We start from the raw sequence: 10,215 nt of genomic DNA on the forward strand, positions 1-10,215 counted from the left end.
TGCCGAGCGAATTTAAACCAAATAAAATTACCTGACATCTGTGGAATTTTCGAAAAATTTATCTAGTAATCCTAGTTAATAGAGCACATTCAATCCATATTTAGCTACTAGGTCACGAGAATTTTTGATATTTACGCCTTCACCCAAGCACATCTAAATAATAATGTAAGGAAAAAGGCTTTAAAAAACTCTGTATCAATAATTTCTTACAAAAGCTTATATTGTTCCCAATCATAAGACTGCGTAGTGTTGTTCATTCTCAAGGAACTCAGTATATTGTACTTCTAAGTTTAAAAGGTGACCTAATTTTAAGATTTGTTGGAATTGGCATCATCCTGAAAATAGACTATAAAAATACACTTGATATCATAAAAACTAATTTAAATTACCTCTGACATGCCTTGTACTTTACCAATAAGACCGTTGTCAAAATCTACCACATTGTCAAACATTCTATCAATCATATCGAAAATAGTCTACAATTTTGTTTTCCTATTTTTATTTTTGGACTTTGTTGGTTGCTGGAGAGGAGTTTTAGAGTTTTCTTGCTGTTTGTGTGTTTACCCTTCAATCTCAGGAATATTCACTAAACCAGGTAACATTTTCAGAAGCGATCCTTTTTCGATCTTCCTGATCCAGCGACTTCTAAATCATCAACCGTGCATTTTGTTGTAAATGATTTCTTATGGGCTGGCCCAGACTATCTCCAAGTTAACCTCCAAATTACGTTTTTGAGCAGCTTCATACACAATAAAAATGGGTAATTTTATCATTTGATTTTGTTCTTTGCAATTACCTGAAATAAAGGTAAGTTATCTAATCATCATTTTCTATAATAAATTGTCTACTCATTGCTTCAAATGAGAACTCCTCCTTGTTTTGTTAATATAATTTAGAGCTTGCAATGCAGCTTCATTACGAGCATTTTTTATCGTTTGCGCCTCTCCATAAAATTTGACGTCGTTGACGTTAAAATGGACTTTGAAAGGTCCCTTCGTGTCAGAATCATTTCTTCTAACATGAAGAGTATCATTAAAATGAACCGTGTCATTCAGATTATGCAAATAAGATTTTTTCTCTGAAATGTCTGGTGATGCAGTTTTGCCTTCTATTTGTTCCTAAAAGGCACCTTATTTATATGTCTATATTTAACTAAACAATATTGAATACCAAAATATCATTAATTATAGAGTATTGTACAGACATCCCTACCTTTAATGCTAAATTGTTTAGTAAAGCTACAGGTGTTTCTTCAGGTTCTTTTCACTCTTTTTGATCTTCAAAGAATGATGTTGATATTCTGTATTTTTCAGAGCCCTCTGTGTAGCTTTCCTTTGAGCATTCTTCAAGCTTTTACCATCCATTGCTTAATTTTCATTTCCTAAATAGAAAGCGATGGTAAAAACTGTATTGTGCAGAGGTCAATGAAATTTTTGATATATAATTGCATCTAATAATTTCACATTAATATACCTCTTCGTTAATTAATTCATATGAAAATGTAATATCATTACATTCAGCAATTCGTGACTAGAACTTAATGAGGATTTGTCTTCTGCTGGTTCACTAGTCAAACCTAAAACTCGGTTTGTTTCTGGCACAGAGGGATTATTTTTCCACGTTTCCGAATAAAGATACCACGATGAGGTATCTATTATTCTTCAAAGTTAAAAGCGTCCCAGATATAGATCCTTTTATACCAGTGAATTAACTATAAACATTGCTATTTACCAACAATAGAGTCCCTGTCGCCAAAAATATTTTTATATCATTTAATAACAATCCATAACTTAAGCTTAACAAGGAAAATAATAGTAGTATACAATTAAAGCAAATCATACTCAAATAATATAAAGAGAAAACATATATAACCGGGGAAACACACTAAAACTAACCTTAACATAATAATATAGAGCTGTAGGAGGTAAAAAAAATTTCGATATTCTTGATAAAAACTATCGATATTATTAGTAAAAATATAGATAATTTTGGCTAATCTATTGATTTGGTTTATATTGGTTTATTTTTTTTAATACCGTAGTTATTGCACTAAAGATTTCGGTATTTTTTTTCCTCCCATATATTGATTTTTTAAAATTATTTTCTATCGATATGTTTTCTGGCCGCGGACATATTTAAAAATATCAATTAACATATTAAAATACAATAAAATATTTGTGGGGTATTATTCCATTTCATAGAAAAATTCCATTCTTTTTTACAGATCCACAGAACATTCAAATATAAAAGTAATACTACTTCGTTTAAAATTAAATTATAAATTGCATGTTATTGCATGTAATTATTATAATACTGTACAGTAATTTTTTTTTCTTGTCTTTTTTAAAGTTAGTTTATTATTAAGCCTACTGACTGGCGAGTGGCCAACTTAGAAATTATCCCAGAAGACATCCCGTCTTACCCAGCCTGGTTACTGGCGTGACTGGGATCATTTTCCTTGTCGGATTTTGTACTCTTACCTAAGGGCATTCACAAACATCACAAATTTACTTACATGCCCCAGCAGAATTCGAACTCGCGACTATCGCAACAGGGGGACCATCCTGTCGCCTTTACTACTGCGGCAACTAAGCCAGCTATTAAATCGTTTATCATGAAAAAATATTTTATAAAATAAATAAACTTTTTTATAACTATTAATTTGTGATATGTATGGTTGCAGAATGTATGAGCAAATTTAAAAAATTCCCTTATTTCTCATATGATTTATCTACCAAATACTTCATTATAATGAATCAAAAATTATGGATAAATGATCCAGGGTTTTGTAGAAGGGTCGGGGTCAGGATATAATGAGTCAAGTAATAAGGGGTCAAGTTAATGGTAGGTTTTATCAGGATAAACGATATAAATGTGCATGTATTTTGATTTTGTTGATTTGACATTTAGCATGATTTTTTTATTATTGAAATTCACGCCATTTCCTTTAGCTTGTAGGATTGGTTGCATATATCACTTTAATTCTCAACTCCCCACTCTAAACGTTTTTTCCGCTCTATTCTAGGTTTTATTTGAATTAAATATTGGGTTTATTTTGTGTTATGTCAGTTCTATTGCTGCTTTTTAACGTTATTATTCGGTTTCTTTAATAATAACAGAATAACAGTGCATTTAATTTGATTTGTGCTTTTAATGTGAAGATTTATGGTTTTTATATGAAAAAAATCAAAATACCGTGGGGTAAGGTAATGCTCTAAAACTGATTTTGTTTATAATGTATTTTTAATGTGCAGGAATGGTTGATGGTGAACTGAAATCTTGATTCTTGATGTATTGAAACATTTTCGTACCACCGATCAAATCACCTTCAGAGACAGTAGTGTTGTATATTTTAATTGTTATGATAATATTTTACGTATATCAAATTACTAGAAGAAATTAAACTAAAAGTTTTTAATATACGAACAGTTTTTACTTCATTGAATATTCCATATTTATGTTTATTATATAAAAGGGAAGAATAAGAATATATATGTATATTTGCTTTTAGGTGCGCTGATTGTTATTCTACAATTTTAAAAATAATCTCACTTATGACGCCTTTGTTATAATGTATAAATTTTAAATGTTTCAATACTTAGGTTTTATTAAATGGAATTTGAAAATGGTTAGTAAGTGTTAGCTCATGATATATTTTGCGTATACTTTAATATGCAGACGTAAATTACTTCAATGATTATTATAAATCAAATATATTTTCGGGCATATATTGAAGATATTTTTAAGACAAATGTTAGTAACATCATTTTTAAATTACTCACTTAACTTTATTATGGGAGAAACATGATTAACTTAAAAAATAGTGGTCGAATCGACTGTTTTTATTCGATAGTTACCAACACTAATTCAATTTTAGTTGGGGCAGTAAGGAAATGCACTTTTTTATTAGAACATAATTAGCGTTGGGAACTATGGCTAATCAGTCGCTAGTTTCGGTTCGACTGATTGTATTACTTTTTACTATCGACTGTTTTTGAGTCGTGTACTTTTAGTTACTATTTTCGGTTCTACTAGTTTCATTCGACTGCTTTTTAACGTTCTTACTCTGTCGTCCTAGGCGCGACCTTGACAAAAATGTATACCGAATTTATGGTTTCCTAGATTTATATATAATATATTTAGTTTTATGATTTTTTTGGTAGTTTGCTTCTAAATAAAAATATATTGTATATTAATATAGCAACACTTTGGAACGATATTTTTCAAGATTGTTAATGTAATAGGGTAAAAAATTAAAATTGTGAATGACAAATAAGTAATAGGTAATATTTCTTTTGATTGACTTTTTGGTGTGTATCTAACACCCTCGGTTTTTGTTAGAAAATATTTCTGTCCGATAATAAATAAAGCATTAATTTTATTTTAAAAAGCTCTAGTAGTTATTGTGCGATCATTTTTAATTCATGGTTATTGTAATACATGTTATATATCACATAGTAATACATGTTTAGTTTAAGTTGTATTGTATTGTTTATATTTATTTAGTATATTGTTTAAAAATAGCAATTCATCTCAGAACATTCAAATATAAAAGTAACTCCACTTCCTTTAAAATGTAATTAAGTATTATAGATATATTAATAGTATTCAGTAATGTTTTTCTTTTTCTTTTTTAAAGTTAGTACGTGAAGGAATACGTACATCTCCGTCTCGCGTATACTAAGGTTGTAAAATATAAGCAAATATTAAATTAATTGCTCCAAGCAATTATATCCGTCCTTTCCTCTCTTACAATTTATATAGGAAAGGGATCGAACATACTCGTCTGACATTAAGAATTAAAATAAAAAGCTAAGCCGTGCATTAGATTTTGCATATTTTGTAGTGGTTAGTAGGCATGTTGGCCACAAAAAATATCGATATGTCGAAGGAAAAAATATCCATATTTTTTGCAATAAGTATAAGATATATCGATATTTTACAAAAAAATGTATGTATATTTTTAATTGAAAATAAACATAGTCAAATATTAGCCTAAAAAATATTTTTTTCTAAAACTCTTAAGGAATAACGGTATTTTTGATAAACCATTAAAATTAAGTACCAGAATTCACTAAACGTTTAAAAATAAGTTCCGATTTGAAAGTTTTTTTTAATTGTACTTAATCTTCTGAAATTATATCATCTAAAAAATATCGATATATCGACAAAAAAATATCGATATTTTTTCTGCATCCCTAGCGGCTAGTTATTTAAATTTTTGTGTTGATAGTGCTGTATGGAGATAGCGGATACACGATTTTAAAGTTCTTCAAGTCGTAAAAATGTCGAAGAAGCGAAGATCAGTTAGCGGGTCTCAAAAAACCAAATCACAGACTGATCCAGACGTACCGGATCAAAATACAGAAAATATAATCAATGATGTAGTCAGGTACATTATTCTTAAAGCTGACGAAAATTCATTTTATACCAGATCCGAATTAAATCAAAATGTAATTCACAAAAAGGGCCAATGCGTGGATAGTGTTATACAACAAGCAATTAAGGTTCTGGAAAATGTTGGTATTATTATTGTTATATGGATGTTGTTGATATTGTTTTGCATACATTTTTAGGTATATGGTTACACACTTACTGAATATGATGATGTAAAAATGAAAAAAAAAATTTATTTTTTAATTAGTATGTTGCCTTCTGTAAATTATTCCGATGAAGAGGAAGAATGTGTTTCTAGTTATGAAACTGGTTCAAATGTACCAAATGCTGCTCACAAGATACTGACTCTATTAATTTTATCCCATATATTTATGACAAACGCGCCAGTATCAGACAGTGAGCTCTACGATACCATTCCTTTATTGTTTTTATATTGTTGATTTATTATTTCAGAATCCCTTTATAGTTTCCTGAAGTCCTTGGATATTGATGTAGAAGTTGAGCATCCATTTTTCGGTAAAGTCAAAGAATATATAAGAGAAACCTTGATAAAGAATTATTACCTTCACTGTGAGTTTGATGAGAAAACGAAAATACAAACTTTCCAATGGGGGATTCGAGCTGAAATTGAAATCTCAAAGATGAAGGTTTTACAGTTCGTGTGTGAGGTAACTATTTCAGTTGACTTATAAGCACATTGTCAGGTTATTATTGATTTACAGATGTATGGAAATAAGCAACCAAAAGACTGGCCAGAACATTACAGAGCGGCCGAGAATCAGTTCAAAGAAAGAGAAGAGCTAAAGGAAGAAACAAGGGATGAATCAAGCTAGTCACCGATACTGGTAGAACTACAATATAAAGTTTATTTGTATACAAAAATTGTATCTTCTTAACTAATACAATATAAATAAAAAGATATAGGAAAATGTTAAATCTCATTGGTCCTTACATTGCGTTGTAAGCTGGGCCGCGACCTCCTTCTGGGACCACCCAGTTATTCTGGCTGGGGTCCTTGATGTTGCACGTCTTACGGTGGATGGCCCTCTCCAGAATCGAGTGACACAAACTTATACACACCAGCGGGACAATAACAATCTTCGAGTCCGTCGAAGACGCCTAAGTTTCGTTTGACAGGATTTTGCGAGTTTAAAGTGTTGCCTAACATAATTTGTGTTATACACTATATGTACGCTTTTAGTTGACTTTAAAAGATTCCAGTTGTGTTTTGATGACATTTGGGTGATTATTTTATGAACTTTTAAACAATTCATTAATAAAAAAAACTTATTTTTGTGTAATGCTCTAATTTTTCATTAGGTACAATCCTTTTAACTAACTTTCGGCAAGGTAATAAAACCCGTGGCAAAGACTACTAAGCATCCTCCAGGAAAAGTGAGATTGGGGATACTGTGAAAACTGCCGGTGCCCTGGTGAGATCCTATTGCCGTCTTCGAAGTGATGCTTTATGAACGGATGGTGTTTGAACCTGCGAAGAAACGAACATTACCGCATTACCGATCTTTGGATATTCAGTACTTTTGGAATTCCTTGTACGGGCTCAGGTACAGATTGATGTAATCCAAACCCGACGGCGATCAGGGATACCTCGTCGTTAAATGATACAGAAAGGATCCTCCGTAGGTGTTCTTATCCAAGGGCCAGCCGATGGTGTGCTCCGCGCACCCGGTTTATGTTTGAATCATTCGTCGCGATATCTTTAACGCTCCCGTCATCGTTGTACAGGACTTCGGAAGGTGCATAACCCGGGCCCACGGCCTCAGCTTGCTCTCCCAACCACCGAATAACGTGTCCCAGCGGGACGATATAGTTCCCGTGATTAAACATCGGAGTTCCTGACGAAATATCATTTATTCAATATATAAATCGATTTAAGATAAAGAATCCAACCTGGCAGGGCTGGTACCGGAATCCTACCGGTGCTAGGTAATAGACCGAACTTATCCTCCGTTAGGGGAGTGTTCAGAGGCGCGCCCTTCTCTTTCCAGTCCCATTTATAGGGCCTTCTCGACGATGATTACCTAAAAATCTATGTTCCGTATAGACCACCGATCAAGTGTGCTATGACTTCGATTCCACCGACCCTGATTTTCTTCCCTTCCGCGTCCAACAGTTGTTTGGCTCGTATAGTCGCGCTTATTCCAGTTGGACCATCGCCGACTATCAGAATATCAGTTTACATCTAGAATGTGTAATTTAAGAAAAATTAATCCTTTCAAGGTAAGTAATAATTTTAGCATGACATGTCAGACAGAAATTGTGAAGAATATATATTATAAATTTAAATAGTGTAGATACTTAAAGTGGTAGAAAAAATAGTGTTTTAAGCTGGGCATATATTTTTTCAGACTATTGAAGAAGAATTAACAGACTGTAACAGGAATAAAGCCAAAGCCAAGTCTCTTTGAAACAATTTTTTTGTTTTAATACGGACAAATTCTATGCATATTTATAATCAGACTTATAGACAGACAGGTAAAATAATAAAAATGATATCAATAAAATAATTGGTTATATAATGTTTAATTCATAATAATATATATTGTACAATTTTCTTAATATGTCACTCAAATTACCAATATTAACCTACGGGATAACGATGTCTTCTTTTCTTACTTAAATGGTAGTTGTTAAAAATAGAACCTTTTTTATTTATTATTATAGCAATAATATAGAATAAATTATGTTTTAATGAAAAAACAGCTGAATCATAGTGTATTTTATATTAAAATTACCTTTCCATCTTGGATCTTCTTCTCTTGGATGAATGAAATATAGTGTGTTATCTTAGAAAATTGATCCGAATATATTCCTATTTAACCCAACTGCTGGACTAGAAAATATGATTAGTTATATTTAAGAGTTCAAAGGTTACTTCACAATATACTATAAATAAAATAAAGCTCCAGACAATAATTGTATCATTACATATAATCATTTTAAGCTATAAAATTTAAAATATCTTATAAAATTTGTTTTCGACAAATTAATTAAATATTCCGAATTAAAATGAAATTTTAGATATTTTCAACGAATTCCCTAAATGCAAACTCATTTTCTTTTATTTTAACAGGGAATTGTATAATTAAAGGTAACAGAAATACCTTACTCAAAAAATCAAAGTCCAACTCAGAGGTTCAAACAAAATATATCAAAATTAACTGAGCTCAGTGCAATTTTTATTTATTAACCTTTGCCAACAAAGTAACTTATATCTATAAATGTAATTTTATGAAAATCGGTCTTATAACATAAATATAATACTAAATAACACATAAAGTCACAGTTCAGAATCCTTTTTCTCATCTTCTATGTTGATTGTCTCCTATATATCAATCTTGGAATAATTCTATGTCCAAAATATTACTACAATATTAAATAAGTGTATTTTCATCTGTAATAAGATTGTGGGAAAATAAAAATGATACGGCAAGACCGATTGTTTAGAAACAGACATTTGACAAGATTGTAGAAATTTGTTTTTTGGGTTGCCGAGCGAATTTAAACCAAATAAAATTACCTGACATCTGTGGAATTTTCGAAAAATTTATCTAGTAATCCTAGTTAAAAGAGCACATTCAATCCATATTTAGCTACTAGGTCACGAGAATTTTTGATATTTACGCCTTCACTCAAGCACATCTAAATAATAATGTAAGGAAAAAGGCTTTAAAAAACTCTGTATCAATAATTTCTTACAAAAGCTTATATTGTTCCCAATCATAAGACTGCGTAGTGTTGTTCATTCTCAAGGAACTCAGTATATTGTACTTCTAAGTTTAAAAGGTGACCTAATTTTAAGATTTGTTGGAATTGGCATCATCCTGAAAATAGACTATAAAAATACACTTGATATCATAAAAACTAATTTAAATTACCTCTGACATGCCTTGTACTTTACCAATAAGACCGTTGTCAAAATCTACCACATTGTCAAACATTCTATCAATCATATCGAAAATAGTCTACAATTTTGTTTTTCTATTTTTATTTTTGGACTTTGTTGGTTGCTGGAGAGGAGTTTTAGAGTTTTCTTGCTGTTTGTGTGTTTACCCTTCAATCTCAGGAATATTCACTAAACCAGGTAACATTTTCAGAAGCGATCCTTTTTCGATCTTCCTGATCCAGCGACTTCTAAATCATCAACCGTGCATTTTGTTGTAAATGATTTCTTATGGGCTGGCCCAGACTATCTCCAAGTTAACCTCCAAATTACGTTTTTGAGCAGCTTCATACACAATAAAAATGGGTAATTTTATCATTTGATTTTGTTCTTTGCAAATACCTGAAATAAAGGTAAGTTATCTAATCATCATTTTCTATAATAAATTGTCTACCCATTGCTTCAAATGAGAACTCCTCCTTGTTTTGTTAATATAATTTAGAGCTTGCAATGCAGCTTCATTACGAGCATTTTTTATCGTTTGCGCCTCTCCATAAAATTTGACGTCGTTGACGTTAAAATGGACTTTGAAAGGTCCCATCGTGTCAGAATCATTTCTTCTAACATGAAGAGTATCATTAAAATGAACCGTGTCATTCAGTTTATGCAAATAAGATTTTTTCTCTGAAATGTCTGGTGATGCAGTCTTGCCTTCTATTTGTTCCTAAAAGGCACCTTATGAATATGAATATGAATATGAATTGAATAAATATTGAATACCAAAATATCATTAATTATAGAGTATTGTACAGACATCCCTACCTTTAATGCTAAATTGTTTAGTAAAGCTACAGGTGTTTCTTCAGGTTCTTTTCACTCTTTTTGATCTTCAAAGAATGATGTTGATATTCTGT

At 31.1% G+C, this 10,215-nt stretch overlaps 1 protein-coding gene and 1 pseudogene across 2 annotated transcripts; one reads left to right on the forward strand and one right to left on the reverse strand.

Annotated features, from left to right (window-relative positions):
- Nucleotides 1-5,238: 5,238 nt before the first annotated feature.
- LOC143206129 (non-structural maintenance of chromosomes element 3 homolog) lies at nucleotides 5,239-6,314 on the forward strand. The gene is made up of 4 exons (XM_076418998.1): nucleotides 5,239-5,519; nucleotides 5,577-5,793; nucleotides 5,851-6,065; nucleotides 6,120-6,314. The coding sequence occupies exons 1-4, from the start codon at nucleotides 5,286-5,288 to the stop codon at nucleotides 6,228-6,230; spliced, it is 777 nt and encodes a 258-aa protein (XP_076275113.1). The 5' UTR covers nucleotides 5,239-5,285; the 3' UTR covers nucleotides 6,231-6,314.
- A 599-nt stretch (nucleotides 6,315-6,913) lies between these two features.
- LOC143206122 (electron transfer flavoprotein-ubiquinone oxidoreductase, mitochondrial pseudogene) lies at nucleotides 6,914-7,431 on the reverse strand (annotated as a pseudogene). The gene is made up of 2 exons (XR_013008143.1): nucleotides 7,309-7,431; nucleotides 6,914-7,253 (listed from the first exon to the last, which is right to left on the reverse strand). The product of XR_013008143.1 is annotated as an electron transfer flavoprotein-ubiquinone oxidoreductase, mitochondrial pseudogene (transcript).
- Between the last annotated feature and the right edge of the window lie 2,784 nt (nucleotides 7,432-10,215).

This window comes from Rhynchophorus ferrugineus, unplaced genomic scaffold, assembly GCF_030347505.1.
Source record: "Rhynchophorus ferrugineus isolate W39M unplaced genomic scaffold, kcgeb_rfMv2 rfM555, whole genome shotgun sequence".
Classification (NCBI taxonomy): domain Eukaryota; kingdom Metazoa; phylum Arthropoda; class Insecta; order Coleoptera; family Curculionidae; genus Rhynchophorus; species Rhynchophorus ferrugineus.